Raw genomic sequence first — 19,132 nt, 5'->3', positions numbered from 1 at the left:
TCTGGAGAAGCAGATATGTACTTGCAAATGCCTTTTGAAGTTTGAATATCGGCTTACAGCTGTAATGTAGCTATATTTTAATCGTATGGTAGAAATGTGCTCAAGTACTTGACAACTTGCTACATTATTGCGGTGAACTGGGCTCCTGACAGACCTTCCCTGGATTTGAAATCTTACAGCAATGGGAAGTTTAGGAAGAAAAATAGAAAGTGTATTTTGTAAGCATCATAGAAATCATAGAACACTTGGATTTCCTTTTTGAAAGGATAGACTGGGAAACAGAACTCTTGTCTAAAACAATAATATGACAGTACCTGCTCAGAGGCGTAACTGATGTGATTACCTGGGAATTGTTAGAAGGGATAAGCAAGGAAAACAAACAAAAAACCCAACCACCAAACCATAGTGCAGGCTGAAAGTGTAAAGTTGATTGAAGTCTTCCCTTTCAGTTGGCAATCATAAATCCTCATTTTTGTCCTGGTTCTGCATTTTCAATTTAATGCAGCTTATAGAATCGCATATTCCTAAATCTGATTTCTTTTAAGAGTAGCGTGAGAATGATGGGCAAAAAAATTCAAAAGGCTAGTGATTGGGAGTGTCTTAAATTTTGGGTGACCAAACAAGTATGTATTGAAAGTGGGCAAGTTTCACAGTGTCTTCGCTGAAATCTAGAAATGCTTTGATGGTGTCCAGTTGGGAACCAGAAGAGTCATTTGAAAACTTTGGCTATGACTGCCAGTGTTAAAGCAGGAACACCTGTCAGGAAGGAGTCAGTCCCAGGTTTAATTTTATTTTGTTTTAACAAAAAAGGTTTCTGTTTGTTTAATGGGACTTGGGGTTTTTGCCATTCATTTAACAGGATTTCGTGGTACACTCAGGATTTAAGTAAATCAGATTGGCAGAAGCCTTTTTTGTATTCATTTTTTAAAAGGCTGCTTTTGCGATTCTAATTTCTACAGTGTTTGTGTAAATAAGTGTGTTGTGAAGATATCAATCTCAGTCTTACAGCTTAATTGTGCAGTGTCATTAAAACAGCTGAAACCAATACTCAGGGCTGTGACAACTTCAGGGATTGGTTTAAGAAAATTTTTAATTACATTGAAAATATGTTTAAAATAGAACAGTTACAGAAGCTGTATCATTCAATATGTAAACGTTTTATTCAATCTGTGAAATTAATCTAGCAATCATGCGGATTCCAACATCATTAGCAAATCAGTTCTATAGGATTATGAAATGTCTCCCCGTGACCTATTCAGATTTGTGTTGAAATATTTATTCCTGGTTTCAAACAAGTTTGTTACTGTAGGGCAGACAGAACATTATACAAGTGAAGTCAGCTGTGTTTCTCATATACCCACGGTGTAACACGAATTGATAGCTTTGATTCCAGCCTTCGTACTTGATTGATGTGTATTTGTTTTGGCAGGGGTGTTGCCTTAGATATCGTCCTTCCTCCCCTCCCATGGTTTCCCCCGTTGGCTTTCGTACCCGGTTCCCTGCTCAGCATAACCGCAGTTGTACAGCACAGCTGTCAGGGCACCGCTGGGCTGGAACAGGCACCTGGGAGTAGGAGGCAGGGGATGCTTGAGCTGGCACTTGTGCTGCGAGAAAGGAACATCAAACGATGTCTGTACTCCATCTGAAATCAAGTACTTAGATCTGTAGAAGGATTTTGCATAAGTGCAAACTAGGGATCGCTATTTATCCTTATTGCCTTTTTCATCTTCCTGTTATTTTAAAATAATCAGAATAACCTTTGAAGTTAGGGAAGGTACTGTTTTTCCCATTATATAACCGGCTAACATAAAGCACAAAGAAACAAAGTAACCTACCTAAGATCAGGCTATTCTATATCAGGGCCAGAAACAGAACCTGAGTTTCTCCTTGCTTTATATTTCAAATTCTGGAAAATTTTTCTTTCCTTTAGGGAAAAAAAATGCATTTGCACATATCTAACATATGCACTCGTGTGCCCTGATACAAGATGCAGATATCTGTTTGAAGAAGGTCATTCCAGCTGATGCCTTGGAAACAGAAGCTGCATGTCAGTGGAGGCTATTGATCTTGCTGGGGTCCTCCTGAGGTTAAAGCCTTTCTCCTCGCCGGGCTGTTCTCCCTGTGTGAGCTTCCGCCCCGCTGAGTGCTGGCCATGCCTCTGTCTCCTCCAGACTGCTCTGTTGGGCTTGTCAGGTTTCCGTAGCCTTTTCTGTCCTGAATTTCCTTCTGCAGAAGGATGTTGCCAAGTAGCTGCATCTCATATCTGTGAAGTACCTTGAGAAGGAGGTTCTTCCTGCCCAGAAGCCAGCTGAATCTCCATTTAAGCAAGGATAGGGATAGAGGAAAATAGCCCTTGCTAAGGCCTCAGCTGGGGAGGAGAGACGGCTTTCAGCAGGAACCAGGAGAGGTTCAGCTGCTCCGCTGGCCTCCTCCGCTCATTGCCATGGACACAGGGGATTGCAGCAGAGGGAGGGCAAGTGTCTGCAGTGATGGTGCTGTGCTGGGTGGGAGCTGAACGAGGAATGGGAGTGAGAGAGAGAGGCACTGATGCTGACTGAATGAGAGTGCCTAAGATCTCAAGGAAAAGAAGATACTATTCACTGCGTTCCTCGGGGACCCTGGAGCAAGATAGGAGGGGGATTTTTGGCTGGCCCTGACTTCCCACTTTCTGCTTCATCGCTCCGTTCCTTCTAACAATAATTTCATCTGGGAAATGCCTGGTAAGACCAACGAGTGCAATGTTAGAGGGTGGGGAAATGTAACAATTATTGTTGTCTTGAAGTTACAAAAGACTTTAAAAATATTTTTGAAGTCCTAAAAAGAGAATCTGGTGAAAGTTAGAAATGATGTGGCCATGCAGAGAAGATGACTGGGAAAAAGAGGAGAGTATGAGGGAGGATTAATGGGAAAATGGGACATGTACCTTCATGTTAGACTTTGTCCTTCTAAACCATGATAGGAAGAGCTGGAGCATATGCATACCTTTTGGAATACCATGGGTGTTGTTTGAATTGGCATTAGCCAGACAAACACAGTCTTTAACCATGAATGTTTCTAAAATTAGGGCAGGTTTAACTTATAGCTCTGTAGCACATGCCTTCAAATTTAAAATTACAAAACCTTTTAGATACAAGAATGTGTGCTATACTGAGTTGTACGGAAAATATAGAAAAATGTTCTTGAATTAAAGAAAGTAGGAAGAGCTAAGTTTTAGTACTAAAATATTTGCTACACTTGAGGATTACACTTGAGGATTACAGTATTAAGCTGATTTAGGACATTAAATCTGAAGTACTAGGACATAAACCAGAACTGTAAGGAAAGGTTTTGTCAGAACTCATTCTCACCCTATCTGTTTGTATTGATCTTGGGTTTTTACTTGAACAGGTTAGTTGCCCAATATTTATTATGTGCCATAATTCAGATTTCGTGACATGTTTAGGGAAATGATTGTGGGATAAACACCCCGTACAATCATGTCTGTTAAATCAGTTCATATTTCATTGCCTGTTGCTAATGTTGACAAGAAAAAAATATTCCTGAACATCAGTCAGAGGTGTGCAGCTTTATTGAAAGGACATTAATCCTCCGTGTACCTGCCCGCACAGAAGCGCAGGAGCGGGGAACGCAGAGCTGGCGGCAGGCGGAAGCAGCATCGCGCCTCTGCTCCGCGGCTGGCTCCGCCGACCGTAAACAGAGACACCCGCCGCTCCGACGCTCCTCCGGGGTGCACGCAGCGAGCGCCTGCTTGGACAGGCCTGGCCGCCCCGCGCTGCTTGGGCTTGGCTCAGCCTTCCCGCTGAGGAAATTGCTGGCAAGGGGGGGACGTGGCTTTGGAGGAGTGAGGGGAGCACGACTGATTGGTACATAGCATTCCTGGGCTTCGGTAGCTCTCGAAGACGTGAAAAACGCAGGCACGCGGGATCAGAGCTGCCTTTTCTGAAATATTTGGGGATTTGGGGGTGTTTTGTTTGTTTACTCACCCATATAAAAATAGGCATTTTAGTGTTTTGATGTCATTTTTTGGGCTCTATTTTTAGTGCTTGGGAACATTACAAACATGAAATATTTAGCTATTGAGCATGTAGGATTTAAAATAACTTAAAATAGCTTTAAAGAGGCTTTCTGAAGTACTCATTCTTTTCCATTGCAGCACACACATTTTTTGATCCAGTGTTTTTACAGAGGCTGGAAGAGTACCATTATGTTATAGCCAGTGTTACTGTTTGGTTTGATAAGGAGGAAGTCCCGTTGGTCCAAGATCAATATAAGGGGATAATGTAAAAGTTTTTTTCAGCCTTTTTATTAAAAAACATTTTTCTGACTGTTTTATTTCGATATAGAAGATGTCCCCAATATGTGGTTAAGTGTCCAAATTAAGCTTAAAGGCAAGTTTGAGGTGTACTCAAATGCAGTTTGCCTGTAGAAGCAAGGTATTTCTTTTATCTCTGTAATAACCAAGTATTTATCGGTATATAGGGAACTTCAGAAAGATAATCTAAATTTGATTTTGTTTTTGAATTGCTGTTCATTTTACATACATCATGATTATAAGGGTCTATTCAGTAGTGTTAGAAATTACACTGAAGATGCCTGAACTCACAGAAGAAAAGGCAGAAAGAGAAGTTGTGTTGGGTTTTTACCAGCTCAGGAATTACTTCTGTACAAACGTGACAAGCTGCTAATTCACCTCTCTGTATGTAGTCATCAAAGAAGGAGCCGTTAGGGATTGCATAACCCACTTCTCTGCCAAAGAAATTAACCACACGTGCTTAATTTTTAAGTTTCATGTATCAGTGCAGCCTTCAGTTTTCAAAACAAACAAAAAAGGCGAATCTGATACCCACAGCCTGGCTCCGGATCAGGTGCTTGGTAGCAGCCGGTACCCCAGAGGAGGACGGAGGCTCCGGCAGGGATTCCACCCCTCAGACCGCCTGGCCTCAGGGGCAGCGAGGGAGCCCTCCTCTTCAAGACAGGGCCCAGAAAGCTCAAATCCAAACTGCGTTTTCTGACGCAGATTTTCAAAGAGAGATCTGCCCACTGAAACTCTGCCACCACGAATGACTGACTTCTAACTGTAGCAGGATTCCTCTGGAGCATGTTATGGAAAATAAATTTTACAGCCCAAGCTGTATGATGTTTTGAGGCATTCTCTGAGGAGGCAGACGGGATCTGTGATGCATTGTTGCCAGGTCGTGATGTTACTGCGGGTCTCATAAGAGTCTGGTGCTTTCTTACAGTCCAGGTTCCATACAGCGATGTGATTACATGAAAAATGAATTAAAATTTTAGCTCTCATGATGTGGAGAAAAACATGAAAAGATGCGTCATAAAGGACACTTCATGACAATGAGTATATAAGATTTTTTATATAAAAAGTTAAAATCAGTCAAGTATGATGATGCTAAGTGCGAAGTGGAAATATATTGGTGACTGTTTAAATCTTTTCTTCAAATAATGGAATGATTGGAACTAAGTGCAAATCTTCTGCTTCATCTAAGCCAATAGACTAGAAACTAGGGATTTGCTCTTAAGTCCAGGGAAAACGCATCCGTTTTCAGTTATCAAAGAAAATTGCCTTAGGGTTACTGGTTGGCAGGATTATTTTGTTAAAGAATGTTGCACCATCTCCCACAAAAAATGCAGTTCCAATGGTGCTTTTCATCTGCGTAAGCACTGAGTGCTCAGTCCTCTTCCATAGCAGTTTCCTTGCTAACTTCCTTGTGCACGCAGGTGCCTCCAAAAATTGTATGTGAAATAGTGTTCCTTACTTTAACTTTGGTTTACATATTGAAGGTGGTCACATTGGTAGGTATCAAATATTTAGATTTTATACTATCTTATTACAAAATTTGGACATGGATTTTAAATTTATTAATAATTTGTCAAGTGCTTACAGAAGGATACAGCCTCGCTTCAAATTTACGGGCTTAAAAATCAGAATTAGCGTAATAGTTGTTTTAAAACATGCACTTATAAAAGCTTAGGTGAATGGCAAAAATTGTTTAGGAAATGCTATTTTTTTCCTTTCATCATTCGCAGCTATGCATAGATTTAATGGAAAACTGGCAATAGCTCCTGCTGGAGTTCATTGTAGAGGTCTGTAGAATATAACTTTAAGGTATTCTGACCTTGTAGTTTCAGATTAACTACAAACGTGTGTTTAAATGCATTTAGCTAAATTGGTGTAGAAGGCTGTGTGATTGGGATTTTTGTTTGCATATATGAAAGTCTGACCTATGTCCCTGGTATCTAAAAGGCTACTAACATATTTCTTTGTTGCAAGTTCTCTGCTTATTTTTTTTTTCTTTCACATTTTCTTCCCTGCACTGAATGAATTTAAGATTTACTTAAAATAGTTTGAGTTGTTTTGGTATAGTGTTTATATTGGAGGCTTTCTTGTCATTCGCTCTAGCGTGATGAAGACTGAACTCTCTTGCTGTGGGACAGTGGATCAGGAATGAGGTAGTGGTCAATTGGTTGGAAAGAAATGTTGATTACTGTCCAGAAAAGAAAAGAAAAAAGACCTGATGAGGTATTTTGGTTTGGTTGGAATGCGCTGCTAGAATGCAGTAAGGGATGAGGGCTTATTTCACACTTTGTGGAAGATCCTAGGACATGTTTGATATAAGCTATGTGTAGACGAAACAGATAAACAGATTGATTTCTGGGCCCTTGGAAAAGATTGAGGGCCCTTGGAAAAGATTGCTAATTATATGTTTTTTTCAAAGGACTGAGATCTTATCGCTGTCATGAAAGTTGTGCAGGGCCACTGTGAAAAAAAAATGCGACTTTAAAAGCAAGTAGAATTAAAGATACTTGAAAAATCACTTTTCCAATCTGCAGAGCATATTTTCAGTCATCTGCAGCTGAAGGCCATATTGCCCCCACACTTCAGCCTCCCATCTCGCGCTGCGTTGGTGACTGAACCGTAAGGTTTCCCTCATGCTTCTGATCTCATCCTCAGTATTGTTAATATTCCTTAATGGAAAAGCAACTTCTGCAACAGATTGGCAATGAACATATTGAATCTATCACATCAAAGAAATAGTTGTAGGATGGCGTGAAGACTCTGCTTCTTTTTAAAGTGATCTGTATGGGCAGATCTTTTGAGTCCCTGTGTAATTTTACTGACTTTGATCAGAGTCCACACAGCTGTAGTTGTTTTGAAGAATCAGATGTTACTGTTGTGCTGTGAAGGTTAAAGGATGGTGTTTTCCTTATTTGTTGGAAACTAACATTGCTACTTACTTGGTGATATGGTAATTTAAGTAAATACTAACATTTTGGTACCTATCAGCTGTAAGACCCCTTGGCTTCTGATATATTGATATCAGAAATTCTGTGGGAACATAGGTAATTGTTTTTAAAACTGATTTTCATGATATAGAATAATTGTACGTTTCCCTAAAATGTTTTTATACAATGCTTATCTAAACTTAAATACACACATACATTTTCTAGAATTATTTACGACTGTGTGACAGATACACAGCTGTGAGTCATTTACATGAAGAGTAGGCAGATTTCTGAAAATTGAATGAAAAGCTTTAATAGCAATATAGAGATCTGGCGGAAATTTATGTGCAAATATCCTTTATTATATGATCACCCCTATATAAATATATAGCATTGAAACAACATTTCAAAGCCTAAGGTTTCATATTCAAACATTTAAAGATTAAAAGGAAACAACATCATTGCTTTCACAGTTTTAAGGCACACTGTTTCCTTGTGTGTGTTTGTGTTGTGATACAGCCTTTAATTATACAATCAAATTTTTTCCCATGGGATTCCTAGTTTTTCAACACGGCTAACACTCACTGCCTTTTCTCAGGGCTGTCTTAAGACATCTCATCGTAACTGTGATCTCTGCAGTGTCCCAGGGAGCTCTTTGGCCATCCTGGTGTAGCACCATTGGTATAGTGGTAGAGAGGAGTTTTCAGGACAGCTTTCAGCTGCTGTAAGGAGGCGACTATCCTTCCTTCTCCTCATTTTTCATTCTGTTCACTTCATACCTTGTAATTTTAGTAATAGTATCAGGGGCAGCAATCTGTTGAATGGTGAAGTAGGAAACGTGCAAACTCTGCATGGGTTCCTCACAGTTCGTCAACCAGGCTGGAATATTTTACCTTCATAGCCCAGACTTTGATGCTTGAACTGCTGCAATAACGTTGGTAGTGGTGGGTAATTGATGCTTTATCTAGAGCGGCCACAGAGGAAGATATATCGGGGTGGGGGGAACTAAGGGGATAGCTGTCTGCAGGCTTCACAGTATTTGCTGATGGGAAAAGAAAATACAGGAATCGCGGATCCTCTTTCTGGCTCCCAGGGAAGAGTTCTGTAATGTTTACAGACTCTTTTGCCATTGGCTGTTGTTACCTGGTTTTGTTTCAGTTTTCTTTGATTTCTCAAAATCTTCTTTGGTAAGAGGATAAATGCTAATTTTTAAACATGGAAACAGGAAGCATACAAAAGAGGCTTTCATTTTTGAAAGTTAAATTACAGAGAAATAAAAGAAGAAGCTTTTTCAAGCATAGGCACAGATTGGAATACTTTTGTGTTAATTAATATTACAAGCTTATGTTTATAGTGGAAAAGTTAATTTGAAGGAAAATTATTCCTCCTGATGCCATTAGCACTGTCAGCGTTCTTCATTCTGTGTCATTCCCGGGGAAGGTTAGGAAGGCAGCAGTAGACAACCTCCATGTGTGGCAATATGGAAGCTTAATTTTGAAAAATTAATTTACCAAAGATATTGTATAAGTGTTTGGAAACTATTACGGCAGTGATGCCTGAGAGAAGAGAGAGAAATCCCTAATGTGGTAGAAGTGCCTGCAGTGAGTATCCAAAGTGCAGGGCTGGGTTCAGCCAGATGACTCATTTCTAACCGAGCACTAGAAGCATTCCCCTTCACTGTTTGCTCTGAAATACATTCTCAACTATTTGTGTGTACCTTTGACAAAATTCTCTCTCTACACAGGAGCTGTTGTACTCGGGTTTTTGGAACCCGAAAACAAGCTCTTTATTGATGGTGAGGTCAGGACGCTTCTGGGAATGGTGGCTTGTTGGTTACCAGCTGCTCCCCAGCCAGAAGGAGGTCGTCTCTGTTTTAATGAGTCGTGCTTTATTTCTTTTTCTTATTTTAAAAAAAAAAAGACTGCTATACTATTTGCTGTGATATTTCTTTGTGATGGGATTGGTGGACTTCAGAAAAATGTTGACTAATATCAGAATTACTGGCAGAAACGTTTCAAGATAGAAGTGTCTACGTGCTGGGTGCCTTCTAAATGGCATCGTCACACTGCTGCTTGAAGAATCGGTAGCCCTGTGAGCAGTGCTCTCCCTTTCCCATCCAAGTGGGATAAGAAGTTGGCTTTTAAGATGTTTTGGGCCTTACAACACTTTCTGTTGGTTTTAATTTTTTGTTTTGGCGGATTTTGTTTTAGATCGGGGAAGTTGGAAATAAAAACGTCACGTATAAATAGCAGTGAAACAAGCAACTATGCTAACCTCTGCTTTCACTTACAGTAACATAAACTTGAGGAAGCTTTGCTGATATCTTCTGCGTACAAGTGTGGGTAGAATTTGGCTCAGCAGTCAGCTCCTTAATCATTGGATTTTCTAGAGTCTGCAGCTAATTCTGCAGACTAATTCTCAGCATATGCTATTGGTTTTTTTATGCTATACATTGGTTTGGGAACAATATTGAGATACCAGTGTTCCCAGTCTGAAATTTGAAGCCAGTGTTGAACAGTTTGTTTTTCATTCAGTTTATATTTGCCACTAAAGAAATACCAAAACGTTGGTAATGATCCTAAAAACTCAAATGAGATTGTTGAATAGTAGTTATGCATGTTTAAAGTCAGTTCATACTATGACATGACGAAAAAATACTGAAACTGTAGGGCAGGTGTCTTGTCATTGTACATAAACTTTAAAAGCAGAGTCCACTGATTTGGGGATGGGGTTGTTAACAGTTTCAGACCAACAAGGTCTTACTTCAGAAAGTTTTGTTTGTGCTCTGTGATGCATCTGGAGCTACTGATAGGAAGTGTAATATCAAATAAACTTTCATATTGAATTTCCTAATCTTAAGGAGTCGTGGTTGTTTCAGACAGGACTATAAGTTCATGGAAGAAAACATGAAAAGAAATTTGTATACATGTGTATTTTACATTCTTATTTAAAAAGTGCCTTGCTTAAAGGGCAGTAATTACTTTTATTGACCCACACTGACACGTCTTTTGGTGAGTTAGTTAAAATGCATCTCCAAATAATACCAAGAGAAATATGGCTTGTGTGTGTATGTATATGTATATACAAAATATGTGTTATTTTACTTAAAAGTAGATAAAAGAGGAAATGTGAACGTCTGCAGATGCCTTGAGAGGTCCTATCTGGTTTTGGATTTGGTAGCATTTCTCATCTAGGCATTTAAAGGCAAGTCAGCAGCTGGTGTAAAAGGCTAAAGATGAAATATATCCAAAGAAAGAGATGGATTGAAAAAATGAATTAGTTAATATCGGTCTTGTTAAGCTTTGGAAGGTTTTGAGACTGGGTCGATAGATGACATATCCTTTTTGTTCTAGTTAAGAAAGATTGATAATCTGACAACGTCAAAAGTTATTAGTCATACAAAGCAGATAGAGGGCAGATAGAAATATTACTTTCTGGGGCCATCTGGGCTTTTGTCATTGTGTTTATTTTGTGCTTTTCTTTATATGTAAAGATAGTACAATCGTCCTTGCTGGGAAATGACTGGCTGTCATATGCAGCGTTTTACCCACTCATGCTGTTTTGAGCTGCACGTTACCACTCCATTGAGGTGTTCAGTTACCCTTATTAAGAAATTTGTATTTATTCTTAAATTTATAAAAGTTGCTCAACAACCTGACAATAGTAACTCACACTGTAGGACTGACTGGGCTGTTGGAATGTTGACAACATTATTTTAAAATGTTTATAAGAATTAAAAATTGATTCAAGATAAGCCAGTCTAAGATTTGTTAAGAAGAAACTCTGCTTAAAAAAAGTTAAAACATTCTTTCCTGTTGAAGGCCAGGGAAGTTCTTTGAGGTTACCTGGTGGCTGCACAGCTACCCGCTAAAGATAAAAAGCCTCCAGACGGGATGGTCCGTCAAAGAAGGAGAAAGCAACGATGCTTTTTCTCTGCATGTTTTTCTACTGCTGATCAGCACAAAATGTTGTTATTTGGAGATTTTCTAGTAGCTCTCCAGCCTGCATAATGCCACCATTCACAAGCTTCTAATGGGAGAAAGAGCAAGTGTGCCGACGCAGCCAGAGCTGCTAAATAACCCGTGTTGCTCAGGATGCCCTCGCCCTGGGCCACGCTAGGGGTGGAGGAACAGCAAAATCCTGTTCCAGGGTAGAGGAGGGCCCTCATGATGGAGGCATGTTGTTAACCCGTTGATTGTAAGAAGAACTAAAGTAGAGCAATCCAACTTAGGCATTAGATAGCATTTGGCAAACAGTGGTGGAAAAGATTACTGTATATTTAGCAATGGGAAGGTTGTAAATGGCTGCACCCTAGTTGTGTGGTCAAAGAAGATACAGCTGAGATTATAGCAAAAAGCCCAGCCCCTCAAAACTTGCATTTTCTTAGTACATGCTAGGCACTATCTTGAACACTGCAAAAATCACCATATTTAATATATATTTTAAAAGATAAGCCAATAAAATGTAAATTCCATTCACAAAAATATGAAAGTCAAAATTACGATTTCCCTGCCAGCAATTATTCAGCTTACTACACTTGTGTAATATTTCATATAGCTTTGTATGATGTAAGTTTCCTTTATGATGTTGTGGTTTTTAATATATATGTATGTACGTATATGTTTTGAATTCATAATTTAGATGAGAATTGTAACGTGTATCTTCTAATCTCCTCGCAATGGAAGTTGCAATTCTTATTCCACAGTACAGTGCTCTGTGGCAATAGCTTATTTTCTTAGTGAAACTTACCTTACCAAAACCAGTAGCGATAGTATTTCTTTTGTCGGAACAAATTTAAATGTGATGGTGTCATGATTATCACAAGTTCCCTCTTATTTAAAGGGATTATCAGGTATCAGGTGCGTGTTATTTTTGGTGGGTGATATTTCACATACTTTATCACAGCTGAAACTCTCTCTGGTATATTGTTTTAGCAGCTTTTTATTATTTCCTCTTACCGTTATGGTTATGTAAAAATGGAAACTGTTGTCTTTTAAATTTTCTTTCTCTTATCTGGTTCTCTTGTGTCTATCCACACTGGGAATTGGAATAAGTGAATCATGTTTAATTTCTTTTAAATGCAGTTCAAGCAAAGTGAATTTGTCAGTTTATGCAGCTAGCGTAGACTGGGATAAGTTGTATTTCAGCCTCACCTAGAAACTTACCCAATGTTTGAGCCTTGTGTGCATTTTATATTTTGTGGGTTTAGCATAGTTAGGTCTCATTACAGTCTTTTAAGGAGTACTTTTAGCAATATATAAGACAAGTTTAAACATAGTTCCCAAACTTGGTTTTGAAGCCAAAGTAAATGAGGTCTTGTAGTGCCACATTCCAGTGATTCTGACATCAGAGGAATATCTGCAGTAATAAATTTTTATATTAAAGTGGCTGAATTTTTACATGCCTGCAAGAAGCAAGACTGGGGTCTGACATGGAGAAGCATTAAGCTAACCATTCAAGACACTAACAAATTTTTTCATGAAAACTTTTTCTTCCTCTGGAAAAAAAAAGAAGAAAAAGCACAATGCTTAGATTTTGACAAAAATCAAATGTTATTTTTAAAAAGGCTCAATAAAACTAGTTACTTAATTTTTCTTAGTGTTTTATTGTTGTTTCAGGTTTGTTGATAGTCTCTGGAGATGTCTCTGTCTTTTTGTGAATTAAGGAGTGAGAATTATGCTAAAAATTATCTGAGTGCTGACATGAAACAAATCAAAACCCCAAAATACTTTGAAATATTTGCACAAATAATGTATGTTGTAGGTATTTGAATACAAAGCATTCAGTATTTGTCGCATTTGCAGCACTATTAGCAAACTTTTTTGAGATTTTCATTCTGGGAAAAATAATTAAAAAAAACTTGTAAAGGTTACAAACCTGATTCATACCAGGACACTGGGTTAAGGCACAGATAGCAGAGCAGGACTGCCTCAACTTGGCCTTGTATGGCTGGGCTGAACTTTGCCAGCTAGAAAGAAGGTTCGCTTTCTGCTGTTGGTGCCTCTCTTTGCGGTGGCAAGGGAGGACAGGGAGAAGCTGCCGACGAATGTGCGCTCAGCTGTGTTTGAGCTGATCAGCTCTTTTGCCATCCCTAGATGTTAAGAGGAAAAAGAGTTCAGTGCAATGTCTTACAATCCAGAGTACAATTTTTTTTTTCTCGTTGTAATAAAAATTACATGTTTTACAGTGCCAATTCTTTCAAATTTACAATTGAAGCATCTTCATCTTGTTTTCTTTCAGATTCTTCTCATTCTTTTCATCGAGATGAGACTATAGTTATTGCCCTTGCATCTGTGTCTGTACTGGCTGTTTTGATTGCTGCTCTGTTCTTTGGATACAGAATGCTTGCAGGTAGGGTTTGATGATCTTTTTTTTTTTTTTTTTGTTCTTTTGACTGTTTCTCAAAGTTATACTTATGTCTTCTGTTCTCCCCAGTCCCTATTATATGTTTGTACATTATGCTTCCTTTTCTTCTCTCTGACACTTTATGGTGATATCCCTTTCATAACAGTCCAGAGAGATTTATGATTTCTCTAAGCTGGCATTTTGGGACCCATTTTTCTTCAACAAATCCTCTGCTTAACACAGTTTATAGTGACATTCAATTATCAAAATAGTTGTGTAGCAAAGAGCCTTAAGTTTGTAGCTATCAGCACCTTCACTGCTGATTTTACTGACTGAGATGATGTTACAGGATTCCTTTTTATTTGTTTTGTCCTTGCCTACAATATGTCCTTCTGCCAAGTCCCAGGTAAGTTGTATTGTTTTCACTTACAGCATAGCAAAAAAAGGAAACTGTCTGATTCCCTCCCCACCCTCTTCCACAGGAGACCGTAAACAAGGTTTGCACAGTATGAATATGATGGAGGCAGCAGCATCAGAGCCGTCATTGGATCTGGATAATCTAAAATTGTTGGAGGTAAATGTTCAACTCGCTTTCTTAATCTTCATTTTTATTCAATGTAACACTTGTGGTCATGCCACCTCCCAGGTATAGTTACAGAAATAAATGTATCGGTGCTCCTGTAATGCTATCTTCTAAATCACAGTTTAAAGAAGAAATTAAAAGAAAAAAAGAGAAAAAAAAGGTTACCGCAGTAACATTTTGCCTGGTTTTGTTAGTAATATTGTTGGTATTAGCTAGAGCATGTTCTACCTTGAGAAGAAAATACTAAACACTGGGAGGTAATGGGGGAAATTGAAATGTGCTGTATTTCAGCATTGCATCAAAAGATCCATATTTTTGCTTGACACTGATCGCTGTAAGTACTGTATCCGACCATAGTCATTTGAAATGCTTTAGTAACACTATTGGAATATAGAATTTACTGCAGATAGGGCAGTATATTTCAGTAGTGGTGCATTTATGTATAGTCATTCTTCACAGTGGGGTACTCTCTATCTCCATGGCAACTAGAGGCCAACCAGAACTTTCTGCTCAGCTTGGTATTAGATGTATCATCAGAAAATTGCAAAATGTTATGCTTTCAATTGGTGTGCTTGATAGAACTTAAGGAATTTTTAAAAGCTTTTAGCCAGAAATAAATCAGTACAATGACTGAGAGAGATTGCGAGAGTGGTACTTCTCTTCTTTTTGCCCATTAGAAATCACACCTAGAGATGCAGACTGCAGACATGCGGTGTGGTCTGGGCTAATGGTGATAGCAGACTAATCAGCAAAGAAGCTTGGGTCCTTTCTGCCAACAAAAAAGTACTTGAGGAAGAGTTTACAAGAGTAAGGATGTGTATTGTAGAAGTGTGCAAAGCCCCAGATGAAATTACTCATACTGATATGCAGTCTTGGAAAAAGCAGCGGCTTTGTTGGTGTAGAGATCTGCTATGGGGTCTTCTGTCCTCTTTCTTAAATCCTAAGGAGCTGACTCCTCACCGCCAGTCATAGGGTGCTGCAGAACAAATTGTCTTAACCTGTGCTTGCCTTTTCACATCTCTGTGGGTAGAATATATTCCGGGTTTGTACCTTGAAGTGACTTGCTGCTGCTTTGCAATCCACTGGCATGGAAGGACTGAAAAATGGAAAGTCTGTCTGGTAAAGGATACTTCATTGTTGAAAACTTTCCTGTTAGACAAGTTTATCATCTTTAGAAGCACTACTTTTGTAATCCCTTCTGCTTTCCGTTCCTTCTCCATTTGTAAGTTTTTAAAAAGTAAGAAGATACTGGTCCATGAAATCCTTAGTTTCACGTCTAGGTCTTCCTGAAAATTATTTGAATTAAATAGATACTTAAATTCTTATGTAGTTAGAATTTTTTGAGCTTTAGAAACTAGGACTCTTCCTGAAGGTGGTCAAACGTTTTGGTTCAGAGCAGAGATTGCATCTTTCTTCAGTTGCCATGGAGATGGGAAAGGCCGTTCTGTGAAGACTGTCTAACATAGTGGGGGCTAGAATAAAGGTTCACAGGCAGTAAGGAATTAATTATTCCTTTCTGTTAAAACCTGTTTACCTCTTTTGGTATCTATTTTGCACTACAAATGCATATATTGTTATTACTGACCTAAAAGGGTTATAAAGCTATCCTAAACCTAAAATGTTTAGCTTAATGTCTGTGATCTCTGGAGTTAATTAAAATTGATCACATAAAAGCTATAAATGTTTAGTAGGCAAAAGTTTAATAAGAGAATTAACAGCACAAAACACATGGATTTTATTGATTCTGTATATAAAACTGCTGAATAGATTATTCATGATTTATTTACTGGGTATTCAGACCATAGATCAATTTAGTAAGATCTAAGTTGGCCTATGCTGAGGTTTCCAGCTCCAAAATAGCTTTTACTAATTGAAAACTAATTCTAGTTTTCAATACAAAGTATTCACTCTATTCACTATTTTTTGTAGCGTAAGTCAGTATAAAAGTTGGCATACAATCTTTGTGGAGTGAAAACTTGGATTTTGTCTTCTTTATCATCTTTATTATTTAGTGAACTAACTATTTACATTTTTTTGCAGTTGATTGGCCGGGGGCGATACGGAGCAGTGTATAAAGGCTCCCTAGATGAACGTCCAGTTGCTGTGAAAGTATTTTCTTTTGCTAATCGTCAGAACTTTGTCAATGAGAGGAACATTTACAGAATTCCACTGATGGAACATGACAACATTGCCCGCTTCATTGTGGGGGATGAGAGATTCACTGCAGACGGCCGTATGGAATATTTATTGGTGATGGAATATTATCCCAATGTAAGTGCTTCAAAGAAATCAATCGCATTGGTTTAGATTCCTAAGAACAGCCACATAAAAAGGATGTACTTTAATATTTGTCAGTGATTTTCATTGCTTCTTCTTGCACAGTAATGTAAAAATAATCCATATAAATTAGAATTTTAATGAACCTTAGTGTGGTTTACTGTAATACCCTTTAAGATTTCCCAGTTAGTGCTACCAAATGTAGTCTTATAAATTCTTAGCTGTAGTATTTGCTCTTCGTTATGGTGTGGGTTTTTTTAGTCAACTCTGCAATATTCAAGGACAGAATTTGAAGAGTTGTTTTTACTTAAAAATAATTTAATAAATTTAAAACTTCTTAGTATTAAGGCATTATTTCTCTGTTATGGTATTTATGACCTCACTCAGTAGCTGTAAATGGTGGGGTTTTTTACAATGAAACATAATAGATCCAGTATTGTTGTCAAGCTAGTTTGTGGTACTATAAATCATGTTGGCTTTTTATCCTATTATCTTCTGTAAAACATTCTGTGGCATACCATATTTATTTTGCTGTACCATATAGTGATGATGTAGGAGAAGTCTTAAGAAGGCAACCTTACTTTCTAGAACCATATCTTCAAATCTCCTTAGCTAACTGAATGCTTACATCCCTCAAATTCATTGATTTGAGTTCCTAATGCTCTGTGTGTGTGTGTGTACACATATAGAAACAAAGATGTTCTAAAAATACACAGCATAAATGTGAATTGCTTTCATGAAAAATCATAAAATGTAAGGTATATGGGGTTATATATATGAAAATGCAAAAAATTACATTTCACAATTTATCTTGGGGTTTTTTTGCTTGTGTATGGGAAAGAACTTTAATTGTTCAGTTAAATAAATTTTTAATGAGCTTTTTGGTCTCAAGTAAGCGAACTCATATTGTATTTCCTCCAGTGTGTAAAGGTGATGGCTGAAGCCTGATTTGTTATGGGGACAGTAGGACAAAAGCTGCTTATTCAAATAGCAAAAAGAAACAGAACAGTAATAAATAGCAGTAATGATGGCTTGTCTTAGGGTGTTTTAGGCTCTACGTATATGCTTGTGTTGAAAGTTAAATGCATCCTTGTATATAAATGTCTAAATATATATGCAAATTTAAGGCAACATAGCACTTCACAAATATATAGAGAGTATCTTAACTGAAACTTTTAAGTGAGAACACACTTGATCATGTAAGCTTATAAGAGATGGGTATCTAAGAAGAGATTGCAGAGACTAGAAACGACCATAGAAAAAGCTCGGTCATGCCCATACCAGATGGACAGTGGCAAAGCACATCAGCTCTGGCCTGCTCTGGCAGAGGAGGCTTATTTTCAACTAATTGAGTTAAGTGAAATCAAGTGAGTATTCTGCTCCTGGGAGGGCATAGCATAACTGTCTTAACAGGAGATCTGGTTTTGCTGTTTTCCTGAATGAAAGGATTTTCAGCTGAAATGTAATTTGATTGAAAATTGTGTCTTGTGGCTTATAAAAACAGGATCTGTTAACGATCTGATTAAATGCACAGATGAAGCTTATGACATCATATTATCAGATTCTTTCTCAATATGGTATTAAGAACAGCAAGATTAGTCTGAAATAAATCCACTGGTGGTTTGGAAGTCATTGGAAAAAGTGCACAGCAGGTGTAATTAATGCAGTGTGATCCTTAATTCAGTGAGCAGATGTTGTGCTGTATGTGGACCAAACAGCAGAGAAGGAACCTTGCTGTGGCAGCCCTACTAAAAGGGAATTGCACCGTTCAAACTGGAGCCATAAATCTTATTTCAATAAGGAGTAACCCATACAAGATGTGCAGGTGAAATACTCCCCATCCAAACGTCATTCTCCCTCGAAATATTTTCCTTCTTGGAAATAGGAACACACAAACCAGAACACTTTCACGCAGGAAATTGTTCTTGGTGTTGCCTCGGTGAAAGCAAGACAAATAGGTTTGACCCAAATTGTGTTGTTATCCAAACATGCCTTCAGACCAAAGAAAGTAGGTGAGCAAGTAATAAAAGGAAAGATAGGTGTGTTTATCAATCAACATGCTGTTCTGATGGTACTCTGAGGTGTGGCAGGTGAATAAGCAGTGAGTAAGGTGCAAGGGATGACATAGTAGGAAATACGTAATAGCCACAGAATTGTTCCCCCAGTCAGACATTCACGTCTTTTTAGAACAATAGAAAAACTGTTGTAAAACACATAGTAGAGTCTTATGATTGTTAAAACAAAACCAAAACTTTTATCAAAAGTTATAATCGGAACAGATGTCCCCAATTTAACATGTAACTCATGACTCTGACGAGAATAATCTTAATTACAAATATCTCTCTCTCTAAATCTTGACTAAAACTTTTCCTGGTTGTCATTTATATTGAACTGCACTAAAAGCATAAAACCACAGCCCTCAGCTAGCTTCAAAAATATCTGGTGGCTAGCAAGCTCTGCAGCAGAAAGATCTTGAAGTTGGTTTGAGGTCTTTATACAGTGAGTGTTTCCCAGTCACACTGTGACAACAGTCCTGTGACCTCTGTTAGAATGGGCTGGAATCTCAACCCACTAAGCCAAGAAAACCCATTACCGCACCCAGGTTGCTGGCAGTTGGAGGCTAATAAGAGTGTTTGTATTTCTTAAAAAGCTTTAAATAATAAGAAAAAAACGTAAAATTCTTTAACT

General features: G+C 38.2%; 1 protein-coding gene across 2 annotated transcripts in view; it reads left to right on the top strand.

The window, feature by feature from the left end:
- BMPR2 (bone morphogenetic protein receptor type 2) overlaps positions 1-19,132 on the top strand; it is a 112,330-nt gene that overhangs the window by 71,528 nt on the left and 21,670 nt on the right. The window contains exons 4-6 of one of the 2 annotated variants that reach the window (XM_075153468.1): positions 13,480-13,590; positions 14,067-14,158; positions 16,208-16,438. In XM_075153468.1, coding sequence (XP_075009569.1) covers positions 13,480-13,590; positions 14,067-14,158; positions 16,208-16,438 — 434 coding nt within the window. The remainder of the gene's footprint in view (positions 1-13,479; positions 13,591-14,066; positions 14,159-16,207; positions 16,439-19,132) is intronic. The other variant, XM_075153469.1, reaches the window with a different exon arrangement.

The sequence above is a fragment of the Calonectris borealis genome, chromosome 6 (assembly GCF_964195595.1).
Source record: "Calonectris borealis chromosome 6, bCalBor7.hap1.2, whole genome shotgun sequence".
Lineage (NCBI taxonomy): Eukaryota > Metazoa > Chordata > Aves > Procellariiformes > Procellariidae > Calonectris > Calonectris borealis.
The sequence above is the reverse complement of the archived record's forward strand: the minus strand, read 5'-3'. Positions and strand labels throughout refer to the sequence as shown.